Genomic DNA, 18,032 nt, shown 5'->3' on the forward strand with positions numbered 1-18,032 from the left:
GCTCAGCTTAGACCCTGCCCCAAGTTCCTAGACACCCCATCATTGCAGGGAGTGCAGTGCCAGGTCTCAGGTCCGAAGATCTTGGCATATAACATGTGTATCTCCTAGTGCTCACACCATCAATTACCTGCTCACCTCCTCACCTCAGACTCAGCCAAAACCTCCCATTGAACCCGAAAAGTTCACAAAGCACACCTTGGTCCAAACTGGGCCCAACTGCTACAGCCTGGAAACCAGGCCTAGCTCAATGCACCCCCACCCTGAACTGCAGCCCCCACTGGCAGCTTCCCGTCCCCACCGGGCCATTGCACAGCCAGCTCCCACAGCGCTCCCACCAACAGAATGCCCCTACCCAGCGGCTGGCCCCACCCAAGTCCTCTAGTACCTGGCACCATCAAAGCCAGGCCGGCTGGGCAGCTGGAAACTGAGTGCTTCCTCCAGGTGGGCACAGCCGTTATGGTGGATGATCTCCCAGAGGTGCAGGCTGCTGTCGTCCAGCAGGGTCAGGAGGCGGCCCTGGTGGGTGAGCAGAGACCAAAACTGGGCTGGCCTGGGGGTGGGGGTGGGGTGAGGAGTCATGGGGGCTACAGGAGCTGGCTGGTGGGGAGCAGAGGCTCACCTGGCCGGGCAGGAAGTGCATCTGTGTGACAGTGGCCGTGTCGCGGTGCAGGCCTGTGAACTCCACCCCAGGTGCACCATAGCTGAAGGTGACGGGTCAAGGGCAGAAACACGCAGGCACAGACTGGGAAACCATGGCATGGGAGACACCCAGGCCTCCTCCCTCCCCAGGACTATTCCAATGGGCCCCGGCCCAGGTCTAACCATCCAGGCATCTTACAAGGTCCAGCAAGGCCCCCTCCCTGAAGAAGCTCCCATCCTGCCCCAGGCTCGGAGTGCAGGGTCCATTCACCCCTGCAAGCCGGGTGCTGCTACGAGACCTTCGCTTGTTATCTGTAAAATGAGCTAGTGACTCCCACCTCATAGGGCTGGTGGAGACTGAGTGAGAATAAATACACACGCAGCATGCCTGGCCCAGGCTTGGCGCCCAGCTGGGGCTCTGTTCTACTGCAGCCTCAAGTATGTCTGTGTGGGCTTGAGAGCCAGGCCTGGCAGGTGGGGGTCAGGCAGGCCAGATGCAAGCCAGGCTCTGACAAGGAAGCCCGAAGGCAGGGGAGAATCCAGGCTGCCTCTCCCCACAGTTTCAGGCCAAACTCCAGCTGTGGACAAGGAAAGCAATCTCCCTCCAAGGCAAGTAGCCAACAACTCCCTCTCTGAGGGAGGGGGTGACCCCAGCTTGCCCATTTTACAGATGAGCACACAGAGACCTGGAGAGGTCTGGGGACCTGCTTGAAGTCCCCAGTGCCAGTGGCAGAGTCCCAGCAACTCCAGGGTTGATGGTGGATGGCAGAGCCTGGGGGCACCCAGGAGGGGGCCTTGGGAGGAGCCAGCCCTGTTGCCCCGGTGACAACACAGGAGCTGTTGCCTGGAGCTTGAGCCGAGATCCCCTGCATGAGCCTGGCCAGGAACTCAGAAGACGGGACAAAAGAGGGGGCAGGAACAGCTTGGCGGGAACCAGGTCGTCAAGGAGATGCTCAGCCTTGCAAGGAGAGGGGCGGCTGCTGGGGAGACCAAGGCTGGCCCTCTCTAGCCTCAGTTTCCCAACCCAAGGGCCCCAGGCTCTGGTGGTTTAGGGGAGGAGGGAAGGAAAGGGGGTGCTGGGCTCTGGCCTCCTCTCTGAAGCTCAGTCTCCTCGTCTGTCTCCAGGTTCTTTGTGAGCCTGAGGAGCCAGCACACGAAAGACCCCAACGTGAGAGGGACAGCTCAGGCCATGTAACAGTGAGGCACGTTCCTGTGAGGAAGAGGACACATGGACGTGTGTGGAGGCAACACGGCACCCATGAGGGGTGGGAGCAGCGGGCCTGGAAGCTCTGCTGCCACCTACCCCTTCCCCACCCCCACTGGTTCCTCAGGGGCCCACAGAAGAGGAGAGGACATTCCGGCCCAGCCACACTGCCTGGAGCAGGCCAGAAGCACACAAACCAAAGGCCCACCCCTTCCTGGCCAGTGCCCCCAGCCTTGGGGTGAGGACACCCCCAGCCTATGCCCTCCCCTTTGCAAGCACTGACTCATTTTCTACTAACCGATGTCTGCGACCAGGCTCTACTAACCGATGTCTGCGACCAGGCTATTGAATGAAGAGGACCACACAGGAGGAGGGGGGGTGGCACCCCTTACCAGACAGCCGTCAGCCAGACCCCAAACTTCGGGTTCCCCGGGAACAGTTGGGGGGATTCTCCAGGGCAGGCAAGGAGGCGTTCAGCTGCCGGGCCACCCCCCACCCCCACCCTGCGCCTACAGGGAAAATGCCCGCTTTGTGCAGCTCACACAGCCCATTGTGCAGCCACCAGGAGCCAGGTGGGGGCCGTGCTGCGCTCACCATGCCGAGCCTGGCACTGCCCCGGCCCCCTTGGCTGAACACACGTGTCTTCACGTTTGTACACATGTGTACACCAGCTCACCAGGGCCCCCAGCCCAGCCACCCTCAGTAGGCACCAGGGCCTGGTCTCCCCAGTCACAGTTGCTGGGACAATGGCAGGGTCACCAAGGTAACTGGCTGGCTAAAATGTGGCAAGGGACAGCAGTGGCCGCTGCAAACTGAACACCCCATCATCCTGTCTCCCAGTGACAGGACCCCACCATCTCTGTGAGGACGAGTCCCAGGTGCACAAGCCAGGCCGACCTCCAGCAAGATCCCTGCACTTGCTGCAGCCTCCACAGAAGCAGCCTCCACTGCCTCGCCAAGGTGGGCACCGAGCACTGGGGAACTGCGAGCAGGTGGTCCCAATGAGGCCCTGCACGCCACGGCCACAAAGGATACATCTTGACAGCCCCAGACCTGGTGCCGATGGCCATGATACGAAGTTCAGGGTCGAAGGCCAAGGCGCTGGGCTGGTTGGGGAAGCCATGCTCCACAGTCTGCAGGGAGGGGAGTGGTGGGGGTGCTATGAGGGGCACAGCCCAGGCGCAGCTGCCCCCGGCCCACCTGCAGGCCCACTCTGAGGCAGCCTCAGGCTCTGCTGCTGACACAGAGTCAGGACCATCAGTTCTTTTTTTTTTTTTTTTTTTTTTTTGAGACAGAGTCTCGCTTTGTTGCCCAGGCTAGAGTGAGTGCCGTGGCGTCAGCCTAGCTCACAGCAACCTCAATCTCCTGGCTCAAGCAATCCTCCTGCCTCAGCCTCCCAAGTAGCTGGGACTACAGGCATTCGCCACCATGCCCGGCTAATTTTTTTTTTTTTTTGTATATATTAGTTGGCCAATTAATTTCTTTCTATTTATAGTAGAGACGGGGTCTCGCTCTTGCTCAGGCTGGTTTCGAACTCCTGACCTTGAGCAATCCGCCCGCCTCGGCCTCCCAGAGAGCTAGGATTACAGGCGTGAGCCACCGCGCCCGGCCTGGACCATCAGTTCTTTATGCCTCAGTGTCAACGGTGAAATGGATGCAGGCACCTCCAGTTGGTGGGGAGGAAGCTGAGCCCCTGGGTGTCCCCATGGCTCTACTGTGGGCATGGCCCAGAGGCCCGCCCCTCACCAAGTCCCTGATCCCCTCAACATCTATGTTGACCCCAGAGCACACAGGCTCTAGCAACAAAATGGGAGAACAAGGCTTACAGAGGCGCCAGTGCTGACAAGGATCCCACCTGCCCCATGGGGGCACAGAGGCACAGACTGAAGCCTGGTGAGGAGCCATGCCACCTGGGGTCCCATGTGAAGTCCCGGCACTCCCCAAACACAGGCCAAACACAGAGGTCTGAGGTGAAGGGACAATGCCCAGGATCAACTAGGCAGAGGCTCTTGACTCCCCTCAGAGACAAGGAGAGACTCAGGCCCAGAGAGAGGTAGCTTCTTGCTGGCCCTGAAGGTGTCACCCACTTCCCTACCTGGAAACAGCTGGGCAACACGATGCCACCCCTATCACCAGTGCAGTGGGACCGGTGTTAAGGGGGCTTGTGCACCAGGGTGTTGACGGAACAGCCCCCCAGCTGCTCCTCCGCCCCTTACGAGGCCAGTCCCGGCCCGCCATGGCCCCTTCCCCACCCGCCATGCGCTTGCTCCCACTCCTTCCTCTGGCTGGGCTCACCCACCCAAGGAGTTCCTACCCACCCCCAAGGCCTAGCCAAGAGGGCCCTCCCTGGGGAGCCTGCACACCTGGTCCCCAGCCACGTGCTGAACACCAGTGAGAGACGCCTCTGTGTGTGCCACGGATGACTCCTGACCCACGGGCTCAAAAAGTCACACATTTTTAAGAACCTAGTCCCCAGCCTGTCACCCCAGCCTCCCTCTGTGCCTCAGCCCAACTGGGCAGAAACTGAGCTCTCTGGACAGCCGGCTTGGCCACGGCCTGGCTATTTGGCCTTGGGCCAGTCAAAATACTCTCCAAGCCTCAGTTTTTCTATCTGGGGACTGAGGACAGTGATCCCACCTGAGGACAGAGTTGGCCACTTGGCTGGGGAGCTGGGGGGAGCTTCCCTTTCCCACCAACACTGCCGCACCCATGCTGGACCTGACCTTTCTATCCAGACCTTGCCTACGGCCAAGTGTCCAGAGACAGGGTGCATGACACCTGCACCGCAAATCCCCACAGCTCTGAAGTGGCCCCCACCAGGCCCCCCACTTTAAAGAGGAAGGAGAGAAGGTCAGGTCCCCTGTCCAGCATCTGCTTCCCTCACACCCCAAGCCCTACCCATTCCTGGGCCCTGTCAGCTCAGTTCAACACCCACTCAGAAGTCGCCCTTCTCACAACCTACTGGCACCGCCCTGCTCCAGGCCCCACCATTGGTCCCCACACAGAGGCCAGTGGGATCCTGTGAAAACCACAGTCAGGTCCTCCTCCCTCCTGTGCTCAAGATCCTCCTAGGGCTCCCAGCTCACCCAGAGTCACCACCTGGCCTCCCTCCTCTCTGGCCTCATGTCCCACCCTCCCCCAGCTTACTTGACTTTGGGGCCAACAGCCTTTTGCTCTCATCCAATTCACTAGGCAGCTCCTGTCTCAGGGCCTTTGCATCTACTGTCCCTCTGCTTGGACTGGCTTCACTCAGCACTCCCATAGCAGGCTCCTTCCCTGCCCAAGAGTCACTCCTCAGAGAGGCCTCCCTAACTCGCCCTGGCTGTATGCAGCAGCCCTGCCTGGCCGCACCTCCACACCCTCACCCTCTTTATTTTATCCACAGCACTGGCCACCATCCAAACTATTACATATTCTACTTTGTCTCCCTCACTAGCACATCAACCCCCTGAGTGAAGAGATATTCGTCCCACTGTGTGATATTTGTCAGTGCTGTGTCCCCAGCACCTAGGAGACCTCACACACAGCTGAGGCTCAGTATCAGTGCACATTCCAAAGACAATGTGTGAGCTGGGCTGGGACTTGAATCCAAGACTCAGGAGTCCAAAGTGTATGTATGCTCACTCCTGACCTGCATCCTTCTCTCCACACTCAGGAATTTGGGGCCTATTCCCTAAGAATCACCTACCACCCCCTTTAGTGACCAAACCCCTTCCCCAAGACCACCCCCTTCCAACATCATTGCTGCCCACTCAGAAGAGGGCTGCATCCTCCTCAGCGGAGAGCCCTCACCTTCCAAGACCCCGGGGGCCAGCAAGAGTGAGCTGAGCTGCACCCCCATCTGCCTCCATAGCCTTGGGCCTGTCCCAGCTTCCTTCTCTTTTCACTTCACAGAGGCTACCATGATAGCCACCCTAGCACAGGAAGAGGCACCACTGGGGGGGCCCCTGAGCACAGCCTCCCCTCTGGGCCCCTCTCAGGTCCCTGGCAGGTTCTCAGCCACCAAGTCTGAGAGGCCCAGCAGCAGACCCCCACACCCCACATCCACCTCGGCAGAGAAACCTGAGCCTGCCATGAGATGTCCCAGTGCCTTGGCCATTCCCAGACCAGCCATCCCAGAGCTTCCTCCACCACAAGACTCCTCACAGCAGCCCAGGGCAAGTGCCATGGAATCAGCTCAGGACCACAGTAGTCCTTCCAAAATCCCAGCCCCTTGAAGCACTGACAGGAACTCAAGGAAGTCAAAGTGGCCCTGCTTGCTCCGTGACTTTGGGCAAGTCGTCATCCCCTCCTGAACCTCAATTTTCTCACCTGTATGATGGAGATAGTAACTCTAATTTCAAAAAGCAGTGAGAGGCTCTGCCATTTAGGGGTCTTTGAAGTAAAACTGAGCACAAAATCAACCCCTCCATTTCACCCTGGGAGTAACTAGCAAGGGGCAGACTGGGACCTCAATCTAACACAATAAGTACAAGGGGAGGCAGCCCCTGTCCCACGGCTTCTCCGGCCCCACCCAGGTTAGAAAAGAATAGCCCTCCCCCCTACTCTGCCTTGGTGCAAAGTGGCAGGACAGCTGGCCCAGATAGTAGAGAGAGCCAGAGCCCATAGCAGGGAGGAAAGTGGCTACATTTCACAGCGAAGGAAACTGAGGCCCCATGATACGAAGTGATTTTGAGTACACAGCCTGGCGTGTGGGACTTACAGTCCCTGGGACTTGCAGACCCCGGCAGAGCCTGGGGCAATGGGGGAAGGGAGGAGAGACTCCTCGAAGAAATTTCCCAGCCCCACCCCCCACCCCTCTGGCCCGCCTGGGTGTGAATGCAAAACAAACGGGGCCCAAGACTGTCCCAAAGGCCCAAAGAAAAAGGATAAAGACAGAAAGAGAGTGAGGGACAGAGAAACCCAGAAGAGAGAGAAAGAGAGAACTGAGAGGCAGAGAGATAAAGGGGAACAGAAAAAGAGAGCAGAGATACACAGGGACAGAGGCAGAGACACCCCCCAACGCAGACACACACAAGCACAGACTGCGGAAAGGGGGACGGTCAAAGACGGAGAGAGCGGGGCAGAGCCCCAGAGAGATGCAGGGTCGCACAGAGACACAAGAGACCCGAAGACCCAGGTAAGCAGAGACGTGCAGAGCCAGGACCAGCGAGGCCCACAGAGACCCGGGGAGCAGACGCGGAAAGTCAGCGAGCGACCCAGACCCATCCGGAGTAGGAGAGCGGAGGAGGGGAGGACGCGAGCAGCGGGGCCCACCGAGGGGGAGCCCGGCGCGGCCCCAGCCCCGCGCACAGCCGGGCGCCCCCTCCCCCCGGGCCCGACGTGGCTCCGGCCCCGGGCCCTCAGCTCGGGCCCCTCCCGCCCCGGCCCGGGCGGCCGCCGCACCTTGTTGAAGGCGAAGAGCTCCTGTTTGAGCTTCTCGCGCTGCGGGTCGGCGCCCTGCCGCCGGAACCGAAACTTCATCATCTTGCGCCCGGCTGCCGGCGCCGCGCCCGCCGCCGCCGCCCGCAGGATGCGCCGCGCGGCCCCGCCGGTCCTGAGGCGCGGGCGGGGCGCCAGGCGGCCGGGCGCGGGCGCGCGGGGCCGGGCCTCACGGGGGTGGACGCGGGGCACGACGGACGCGCCGCCCGACCAATGAGGGTGCCCGCCGTGCCGCGCGCCCGGTCCCAGCCGGCCAGACAATGGGGAGGGTAGGGCCCCCGGGCTCGGCCGGGCTCGCCAAGGGACGCTCGCCGGGCATGCGCCGCGGCGCGGGGCCTGCCGGGACTTGTAGTCCGCGAATCAGGGTTCCAGCGTGGGCCGCGGAGGACACGCTTGCGGGATCCGCTGGCGTGTTCCCGGACTTGAGGTTTGCTTTTTCCCCCCTCAAAGAGCGAGCTACACGCACATTCTTGGAATGAGGGAGCCCTGTCCCAGGAGAACGCTAACGGGACAACTCCCTGGCCCTCAGTTTTCCCATCTACACCATCGGTCAGGTGATTACCAAGTTTCTATTTTACCAGTTTCCCAAGACACCACTTTATCTGTTCCCCAGAAAACCTCCCACCGCCGTGCTTTTGCCTTGGCTGTGTGGAATTCTCTCCTCAGCCCCCAGGGAACTCCTACACATCCTTCAGAACCCAAAGCAAAAGGCTGTCAGTCACAGCACATGGGATTCTTTCTGTGTTTTTTTTTTTTCTCTTTTTTTTTTTTTTTTTGAGAGAGTCTCACTTTGTTGCCCAGGCTAGAGTGAGTGCCGTGGCGTCAGCCTAGCTCACAGCAACCTCAAACTCCTGGGCTCAAGCAATCCTGCTGCCTTAGCCTCCCAAGTAGCAGCTAATTTTTTCTATATATATTAGTTGGCCAGTTAATTTATTTCTATTTATAGTAGAGATGGGGTCTTGCTCTTGCTCAGGCTGGTTTCGAACTCCTGACCTCGAGCAATCCGCCAGTCTTGGCCTCCCAGAGTGCTAGGATCACAGGCGGTGAGCTACCGCGCCCGGCCACATGGCATCCGGCCACAAGGGATTCGTATGAGTGGCATCAGCAAAAGAAAGAGACAAGGACCCAGCAAAGGGAGAGGGTCCTTCCGCAGGAGGTGGCTTGGGTTTGGACTTCTCCGAAATGAGGGAAAGGCCTCCCTTCCACTGGGAGCGGTGTATAAACAAAGCTGTGCCCTGCCCCCACGCCGGGAGGGACTGTCCCCACCCACCTCCCAGAACTTCTTTTCTCATCTGGACAACGGCCTCCAGGCTGAACCTTTCCTTCCAGGCCGAGGATGGGCTGCCCTGGCCCAGAGCTGGGGCTGGGTGAGGTCCCAGAAGCTTAGGTAGGGCCATGGGCCAGGCCCCAACCCCACCAGCTGTGTAAAGGGAGGAGGAGTTGACCTCTGGCCCCCAGGAAGCTGCCAAGCAACGGGCCATCTGTCCCCCTCCACCTGCCCTGCTTGGCCCTTCCGGGGGGTTGGGGCTGGATCCGGAAGAGGGGTGGGTGGGTGGGGGGCCAGAGGTGAGAGGAAGGAAGACCAGACGGTGAGCAGCAAAGGGTATGAATGCCTGCTGTGCTGTGCGGCAGGCACTATTCAAAGCCCTTTTCTGATTTCAACTGACTTCATGCTCTCAACAGTTCTGTGAGGGAGGCAACAATATTTTCCCAGTTTCACGGGAGACGAAGCTGAGAAAAGGCAAAGGAAGCTGGGCAAAGTCCCGGGGGTCTTTAGCTGTGGGCAGAGCTGGCCAGACTGAGCAGCCCACCCCACACCCAGCACAGGTAGCTAAGCTAAGGCAGTTCTGATCCTGGTCCTGCCCCACACAGAAAGTGTTAATTAGCCTGGGCAACATAGCAGAACTGTCTCTACAAAAAATATATGTGTGTGTGTGTGTGTGTGTGTGTGTGTGTGTGTATTAGTGGGGCGCTCATGCTCCTGTAGTCCAGCTACTCTGGAGGCTGGGGCAGGAGGATCGCTGGAGTCCAGGAGTTAGGCTGCAGTGTGAGCTGTGATGACGCCACTGCACTCTAGCCTGGGCAACAGAGTAAGACCCTGTCTCTACAAAAAAAATGTTAATTCACATCTCCACTTAACCATTTAGAGCTGGGTTACCTGGAGCAAGTTACCTTAAATACTCTGTGCCTCAGTTTCCACATCTGTACAAATGGTGATAATATTAGTCCTTATCTCAAAGGGTTGTTGTGAAGATTAGATAAAGTAATACTCATTTATAAATTCCTTAGAACGTGCTAGGCAGATAGGAAGAATCATATAAATGTTAGCTGTTATTTAATATTATCATGGTTCTTGTTAATTGCTGTTTGATCTCTTCCCCTCCATCACTTGGGGCAAATCTCTGCCCTTCCTCAGTCCCCATTTTTTTTTTTTTTTTGCAAAAGCCTACAGCACCCAGTATTCCCAGGTGGTCTCCCATTCAAGTACTAACCAGGCCCAGCCCTGCTTAGCTTCATGAGATCGGGCGCATTCATGGTGGTAGGGCTGTAGACCCTCAGTCTCCATTTTGAGATGGGACTTGGTCATCAGGCAGCAGCCATGCCTTCTCTGTCCCCACTTCACAGTTTTGGGGGGAGGGGAGGGTGCAGAACAGAACTGAGTGGGGAGTACAGCTACCCATAGCTCACTATCCTAAGATGGGGGTGCACAGGGGCTCTGGGAGCCCAGAGGAGGCATTTGGCCCAGGGTAGGTGTCCTGGTCTGGGGAGAGGACAATTCAAGCTGGGCTGTAGTGGTAAGGAGTATACCTGGTAGAGGGGACTGGGGGATAGGCTGGGAAGAATCCCATGGCAAGCAGGGATTCTCAAAGTGTCAGAACCCCCTCACACACACTTGCTGACAATACAGAGCCTAGATCCCCCAAATGTGAATGTCTGTGAAGTGGGGCCCTAGAATCTGGATTTTAAACTAGTCCCTTTCTCAAGTGACTCTGAGGCCCAGGTTGGCCCCATCTGATTGGGTTAAAAAGGGTTAAATGGGTACATTGAGATACAAATGGATAAACTGAGGCCTGGGCAGGCAGGCCCAGCCTACCCACATAGCCAGGCAGGGGTTAGGAATGGCACTGGGGAGGACGCCATCCCCCAGGCTGGGAGGGTCTGGGGCACTAATGACTGTCTGTCCCGTACCATTTGAGCCAGGTCAGCCCAGGCCTGTGATTACCACAGCAGCCCAAGGGGACAAGGTCAGGCAGCCAAAACAAGTCAGCTCGTCACTGGAAGCAAAAAACTAAGGCTCAGGGGAGCCCAGGCAAGGACTTGAACACAGGGTCCTCAGTAATCTCAGGAGTTGGGGGAGCCTTGGGGGGCTGAGTCAGCAGGCCCTTCCTTCAGCCCCCCAGCTCAGGCCATCCTCAGGCCAGGGAGGGCGCTGCCTTCTTGGCATTTCCTGGATGAGGTAGCCCCCTCTCCTTCTTCCTCCTAGGCCACCCCATGGCTATAGCTCAGCTCTGGATGAGATGCAGATCTGGCTTCAAATTCCAAGTCATCCCCTTTCTAGCTGGGTTAGCTAAGCCACTAGTCCACCCTGGGCCTCAGTTTCCTCATCTATAAAATGTAGTAAGGAGTAAATGAGAGCCTGGCAGGAGGTGAGCATGGGACCTTGGCAAAGTCTGTGCCTACTTAGCCAGCTGTTTTTAGGACTCCCAGGACATGCTAGTTCCCTTACTGTCTCTCAAACATCCCAGGCAAGTTCTCACCTCGCACTTGCTGTTTCCTTACCTAGAACATTCTATACTCAGGTCTCCACTTAGCCAAACTCTGGATCCCCTTTTGATTTTGACTTAAATGACACTTGCTGGAGGAAACCTCCTTGACCTCTCTGATTACAATTGCAGCCCTCAGCCCACTCCCAAGGCCCTCCCCCCGCCTGGTTCCACTCTCTGACTACTCTTTCACCCACACCACCTATTTGATTTTTTTTGTGTGTATTTTGCTTGTCTCCTGAGCTTGAAAATGAGCTCCTTGAGGGCTGAGTTTTTTTTTTTTTTTTTTTTTTTTGAGACAGAGTCTCGCTTTGTTGCCCAGGCTAGAGTGAGTGCCGTGGCGTCAGCCTAGCTCACAGCAACCTCAAACTCCTGGGCTCGAGTGATCCTTCTGCCTCAGCCTCCCGAGTAGCTGGGACTACAGGCATGCGCCACCATGCCCGGCTAATTTTTTATATATATATCAGTTGGCCAATTAATTTCTTTCTATTTTATAGTAGAGACGGGGTCTCGCTCTTGCTCAGGCTGGTTTCGAACTCCTGACCTTGAGCAATCCGCCCGCCTCGGCCTCCCAAGAGCTAGGATTACAGGCGTGAGCCACAGCGCCCGGCCGAGGGCTGAGTTTTTAATGCTGTTGTTCATTGCCGTATCTCCAGTGCCTAGAACATAGTAGGTGCTCAATGCATTTTTAAAATAGATTTTTTTTAAAGTAGATCTGAAGCAAATATGACAACGTGTTCATGTGTGGGTGGTGGGTGTTTGTGTGGCTTCTCTGTTATTTTAAGTATTTTTCAGTATGTTTTAAGTATTTCATTAAAATAATGCAACATAAATAATAATCGATACTGTTGAGCCAAGTCCACAGAAAGTGGTGGTTGATGGGAGGTGGGTGGGCAGGTAGGTAGGTAAATAGGGGTGTCCCTGAGCCAGGCTGAGATGCCCTGAGGATGTCCTCAGAAGTAGGTGCCCTAGTAAATTCTGTATCTGCACTTTATCTCCCTGAATCCTATAGGTAAGGAGGATCTCATTTTACAGACAGCAAATGGAAGCTAAAGAAGTGACTTGGTCACTTCCCTGCAGAGGGAAGAAGGGGTGATCCTAGGGAGTGCCAAGGGGGTAAGCCCCAAGGAAAGGCAGAGTAGGGGCAGCAAGGAAGTGGGAGGAAAATCAGGAGAGACGGGCTGAAGGCAGCTGGCGCAGTGTTCCAGGAGCTGGCTCAGATCCCAGCGAGGCCATGACCCTTCTGAGCTGCCCAAACCACACACTCAGCTTCTTCCGGGTAGCTACTGGGGGCGGACCTGGCAGACTGGAGGATTCCTGGAGTGGAGTCTAGGCTGGTGGAAGGAGGGAGATGAGAGAGAGGGAGAAAGAGGCTTGAGGGGCTGACTGGGACTCCAGGACAGGGTCAACAGGTGAGCCCAAGCCAGAGGAAGGAGTGAGTACCTCATCCTGTGTAGAATGCAAAATGAAGCTAAAAATTTTTTCATTTTATAGTTTTTTGTTTATTTGTTTTTGAGACAGTGTCTTACTCTATTCCCCTGAGTAGAGTGCCGTGATGTCAGCGTAACTCACAGCAACCTCAAACTCCTGGGCTCAAGCAATCCTTCTGCCTCATCCTCCCAAGTAGCTGGAACTACAGGCATGCGCCACCATGCCCAGCTAAATTTTTCTATTTTTAGTAGAAATGTGGTGTCACTCTTGCTCAGGCTGGTCTTGAATTCGAGCTCAAGTGATCCTCCCACGCCGGCCTCCCAGAAGGCTGGGATTACAGGCCTGCTCACCAGCTAAGGCTAAAGATAAGGACCTGAGTTCTCTAGACAACAGAGGGGAGGGAGCAGTGGGTAGACAGTATCCTGTGCCTCAGTGAAAGTAAGGCCAGACAGGTAGGGGCAGTGTTGGGGCCTAGTCTATCCTCATTTTATACAAGGGAAGAAACTGAAGTTCAGAGAAGTGACCTGCCCAGGGTCACAGGTGAATAGTATACAGATCCCTGGACCTCTAGCCTAGTATATCTTCTGTGGAGGCAGGACTCTCAGCCTTGACATTCACAGAACCTGAATCCTGAGCTGCTTTTCTTGGTTTCTGCTGGGCTACAGGACCTGGGGACTTGGGTGCACCTGTCCCCTGCAGGATTTAGGCTTCAGGGATGGGCACGTGTACACTGCCACAGGCCTGTTGGAAGGGGGAACTTTGTGCTCATTCTTCTCTAGTGCCCCAAGTGCTAATTCTGCCTCTGCTACTTCACCTCTTTGAGACTCAGGTTTTTTTTGTTTTGTTTTGTTTTTGAGACAGAGTCTCGCTTTGTTGCCCAGGCTAGAGTGAGTGCCGTGGCGTCAGCCTAGCTCACAGCAACCTCAAACTCCTGGGCTCAAGCAATCCTACTGCCTCAGCCTCCCGAGTAGCTGGGACTACAGGCATGTACCACCATGCCCGGCTAATTTTTTCTATATATATTAGCTAGCTAATCAGTTTCTTTCTATTTATAGTAGAGATGGGGTCTCGCTCTTGCTCAGGCTGGTTTCGAACTCCTGACCTCGAGCTATCTGCCCGCCTCGGCCTCCCAGAGTGCTAGGATTACAGGCGTGAGCCACCACGCCCGGCAAGACTCAGTTTTTACATTTGCAAAATGGGGGCTAATATCAATTGCTACCACTTACTAACACCAAGCACTTAGTCTGTACCAGGCATCGGTCATTCCTTTAATTCTATACCCATTTTACAAAGGAAGAAACTAGGCCAGAGAGGTTAAGTAATTTGCCCAAAGTCACACAGCTAGTACACAGCAGTTAGGATTTGAACCCAGGCCCCAAGTGAGGTCTTAGAGGTTGCGTTGATGATTAAGTGAGACAGTAAGTAAAGGGCCTAACTCACAGTGAGAGTCCAGGAGAAGATGGGAGTTAGATCCCTGTCTCTCAGTCTGGAATGGAAGTGCTGGGACCACACAGTACACTGTGGGCTGTGCTGAAGGAAGCCAGGCGTCTGGGGGAGCCCAGAAGCAGCCCTGAGAAGCCTGGGTAGGGGCTAAAGAAGGCAACTTCAAGCAGTGCTGCCTGAGGCAGAGGGCACTGGCACATTCAACTCCCCTAAGAGTTGGGGCCAAGAGAGGTGGAGTGTGGGGCCCAGGCTGGGAGCTCTGCCCACAGCTCTGTGGGTGGCCTGGAGGGCACCTGATGGCATCTGGGCCTCTGCTTGTCCCCCAGATCCCAGTGCCCCTCCACAACCACTAGCTCTGAAGGCCTGGCTGAGCAGAGCAGAATCACTAGGTCACCCCTGGCAGCTTTGTGAGCCTCTGGGGACCTCAGTTCCCCATCCAAACCAAGGGACAACTGCTGTACATTGCCCACCCACCCCCAATCACCATTGCTCAAACTCTGCTGCCACACTGTGGACACAGGGGGGAACTGCAGGAGTGAGCACCCAACATCACCCCAACTCTTAGGTCTCTCCCTGAAGTAATGGCTTTCTTACTGATTTTAACTATCCTCAACACAGTAGCCCAAGGGATCCTAAATCTGATCACATCCCTCCTCTGCTCAAAACTTTTCCAGGGGAACCCAGTGGTATGCTGGAGCCCCCTGCAAAAGCTAATTGGCAGGCTGGACGTGGTGGCTCACACCTGTAATCCTAGAACTCTGGGAAGCCAAAGCGGGCAGAACGTTTGAGCTCAGGAGTTCGAGACCAGCCTAAGCAGGAGCGAGACCCCATCTCTACTAAAAAAAAATAGAAATTAGCCAGACAGCTAAAATAAATAAATTTTATATATATATATATATAAATAAATATAAAAAAATTAGCCAGGCATGGTGGCACATGCCCGTAGTCCCAGCTACTCTGGAGGCAGGAGGATCACTTGAGCCCAGGAGTTTGAGGTTGCTGGAGCTAGGCTGACACCATGGCACTCTAGCCCGGGCAACAATTGAGACTGGCTGGGTGCAGTGGCTCACACCTGTAATCCTAACACTCTGGGAGGCCGAGGCAGGTGGATTATTCGAGGTCAGGAGTTCAAAACCAGCCTGAGCAAGAGTGAGACCCCTGTCTCTACTATAAATAGAAAGAAATTAATTGGCCAACTAATATATATAGAAAAAAATTAGCCGGGTATAGTGGTGCATGCCTGTAGTCCCAGCTACTTGGGAGGCTGAGGCAGCAGGGCAGCAGGATTGCTTGAGTCCAGGAGTTTGAGGTTGCTGTGAGCTAGGCTGATGCCACGGCACTCACTCTAGCCTGGGCAACAAAGCAAGACTCTGTCTCAGAAAAAAAAAAACCAATTGAGACTGTCTCAAAAAAAAAAAAAAAAAAAAAAGCTAATTGGCAAATTCCCAAGAATTTTTGCAAGTCAGTTGTTAAATAATCATTACTAAAAATTATATATGGGCGACTTCCGGGGCCCCGCTCTTGGGGCCCCAGAACCTCGTCCATAAAAAAAAAAAAAAAAAAAAAAAAAATAAAAATTATATATACTTAAAAATTATATTAAAAACTAAGGTAATATTAAAAAATAAGCATTCCCTATTTATTTTACTACATTTCATTATTTTCTATGCTTTCTAAGTTAATTACACGCATTATATCTGCATGGTGGAAACACTACACTGCACCTCTTCACAACTCCACACTCAGTGACCATATGTTGATAGCCTGAAGTCAGCCATGATGGGCGTATTTACACCATGGAAATTGACAAATACCACAAATCAGGCTTTATTGTTGATTTTCTTTTCTAGACCAGTGCCATCCAACAGAAATAAAATGCAAGCCACATACATAATTTTAAATTCTTGAGTAGCCAGATTTAAAACAGTAACAGGAAACAGATGAAATTAATTTAAATAGCATGTTTTATTTAATCCAATATGTCCAAAATAGTATTTCAACATGTAATTGATATAAAGTTATTAATGATATATTTTACATTCTTTTTTCGTAACAACTCTTCAAATTTAAAGCACATCTCAATTCAAACTAGCCACATTTCAAGTGCTTAATAGCCAGTGTCCAGTGGCTACTGTATTGGAGAGCACAGGTCTAGATTTAAGAAAGCAATGGAGAAAATAACAATTCAGATCAAATTTAAAAGTAATGCTGAGGAATTCAATTAACATCATCTGAGGATGAGTAAACAGTAGGTCATTTATCAAATTTAAAGACAATAACCTTATTGGTGAAAGAACAGTATAGGGGCTGAACAGTAGCGTCCACAGATACTAAGTCCTCATTCCTGGTCCCTGTGAATGTCACCTCATAAGGAAAATGGGGTTTTACAGATGTGATTAAAGATCTTTACATAGGACAATAATTTTGGATTATCTGGGTGGGCCCTAAATCCAATCACAAATGTCCTATTAAGAGAGAAGCAAGATGTGGTATACACAGGAGGCTGTGTGACCATGGAGAGAGACTGGAGTTGTGATCCTAAGTCAAGGAATGCTAGTAGCCACTAGAAGCTGTTAGAGGCAAGGAACAGAGCCTCCAGAGATAACATGGCCCTGGCAACACCTTGATTTCAGCCCGTAATACTGACTTCAAATTTCTCCAGAACTGAGAATTTGTTGTTTTAAGCCACCAGGTTTGTAGTGATTTGTTAATTAAGGCAGCCACAGGAAACTAGTACAAACAGATGAGATATAACTTCCTTCATCTTGTTGTGGTTGAATTACAACCACAGACAAACTACAAGAATTCAGCCAAAAAAAAAAAGCAACAGAAGCTTCTTGTGAGAAACAATTGGCTATATGGAATTAATAATAAAGAATATATTTGTATTTTATTATTTACAATTTCTATGCTACTTTTATGTCAGTACAATTTATAATAACCTTATGTGTATGTGTATATAACATTATATACCAGGTCCATCTTATATTTCCAGCACTAAGCTTGGCATACACAGGACGCTCAAATATAATTTTTTTTAAGTGCATCAACATGACCTTAGGCCAGTCCCTGACTTCTCTGGGCCTCAAATTCCCCATCTGCACAGCAGGGTTGGAGGAATGGGATGGGATCCTAGGTGGATGGGGCTGGTGCCAATTGTTTTTAACTTCGGAAAAAGGAGAGCTCTATTTCTCATAAAGGGTAGCAGCCTGTTGGGCAGCCATTCCAACAGATCAGGAAGCAGAGCGGTTGGCCAGAAGCCAGGCACATGGGCTTCCTGGTACCAACGGTTAAAGCATCTACCGTATGCAAGACTGGGCTGGGCGGGGGTTGGTGGGACTCAGCACCGTGCTCCAGGAGATAGCTCCAGGCTGACGCAGGTAGTCAGGTGTGGCTCTGAGGGACTACTCAGAGGATGTCACAGAGACGGCTGCCATGGAGCTGCTGTACAGGTATAGAGAGGGAAGCCAGTGACACAGCAGGGAGTCCCAGGGCTGGAGCCCCTTCCTCTAGCCCCTGCCCCCCCCCAATCCTTCACAGGGTGAAGGGCTTCTTTCGCCCAGGGGCTGGGAAGAGCCTGGGTCTTTGTAACAGCAACAATAGAGGGTCCCTTTCAGCCCCCCAGCCCTTCACTGAGCCCTCATCCCATGCCACGTCAGAGCCTCAGGCATGGAGTGGCAGACACCCACCTCTGCCATGTACAGTCTAGATGACATTTTACCAGTCACTTTCCTTTAGCTCCAGTGACTCTCAGGGGATCCAGGATCCACTCTCTCTGCCTAGCCCAGTAGCTACCCTCGCAAGCCAGAGGCCACGCCAAGGCTCTGACCCCTCTTCATACCCTGGCACTGGTTTTCAGACTAAGCCGTGGCCAGTTACTTGTTCCCTCTGGAGTCTCTCTTCCTTGCTAAATGAGCAGTTTGTCCAGGTTTCCACATTTGGCCAAGCAGACTGGCTCTGAATACAGGAACAGAGTGAGGGAAGACTCGAGACTGAAACCCTTAGCCAGGCCCAGACAGTTAGGTCTGAAATCTGGAGGAATTAAAGCCCTCTGGGCCCCAGCCTCACCCACCCAAAATCATCTGCTTCATGCATGTGCAGGTATCCCATACTCTGCCGTGAGCATCTTG

The 18,032-nt window shown here is 53.9% G+C and overlaps 1 protein-coding gene and 1 pseudogene across 4 annotated transcripts in view; both read right to left on the reverse strand.

Annotated features, from left to right (window-relative positions):
* LLGL1 (LLGL scribble cell polarity complex component 1) overlaps positions 1-7,385 on the reverse strand; it is an 18,051-nt gene extending 10,666 nt beyond the window's left edge. For 2 of the 4 annotated variants that reach the window (XM_020280828.2, XM_020280829.2), the window contains exons 1-4: positions 7,229-7,384; positions 2,879-2,976; positions 620-701; positions 386-516 (exon numbers count right to left, since the gene is read on the reverse strand). In XM_020280828.2, coding sequence (XP_020136417.2) covers positions 386-516; positions 620-701; positions 2,879-2,976; positions 7,229-7,309 — 392 coding nt within the window. In that variant the 5' untranslated portion in view covers positions 7,310-7,384. Of the gene's footprint in view, positions 1-385; positions 551-619; positions 702-2,878; positions 2,977-7,228 lie in introns of all 4 variants that reach the window. The other 2 variants (XM_020280830.2, XM_075994059.1) reach the window with 2 other exon arrangements.
* Positions 7,386-9,707: 2,322 nt separating this feature from the next.
* On the reverse strand, positions 9,708-9,817 carry LOC142862182 (uncharacterized; annotated as a pseudogene).
* Between the last annotated feature and the right edge of the window lie 8,215 nt (positions 9,818-18,032).

Source organism: Microcebus murinus, chromosome 18 (assembly GCF_040939455.1).
Source record: "Microcebus murinus isolate Inina chromosome 18, M.murinus_Inina_mat1.0, whole genome shotgun sequence".
Lineage (NCBI taxonomy): Eukaryota > Metazoa > Chordata > Mammalia > Primates > Cheirogaleidae > Microcebus > Microcebus murinus.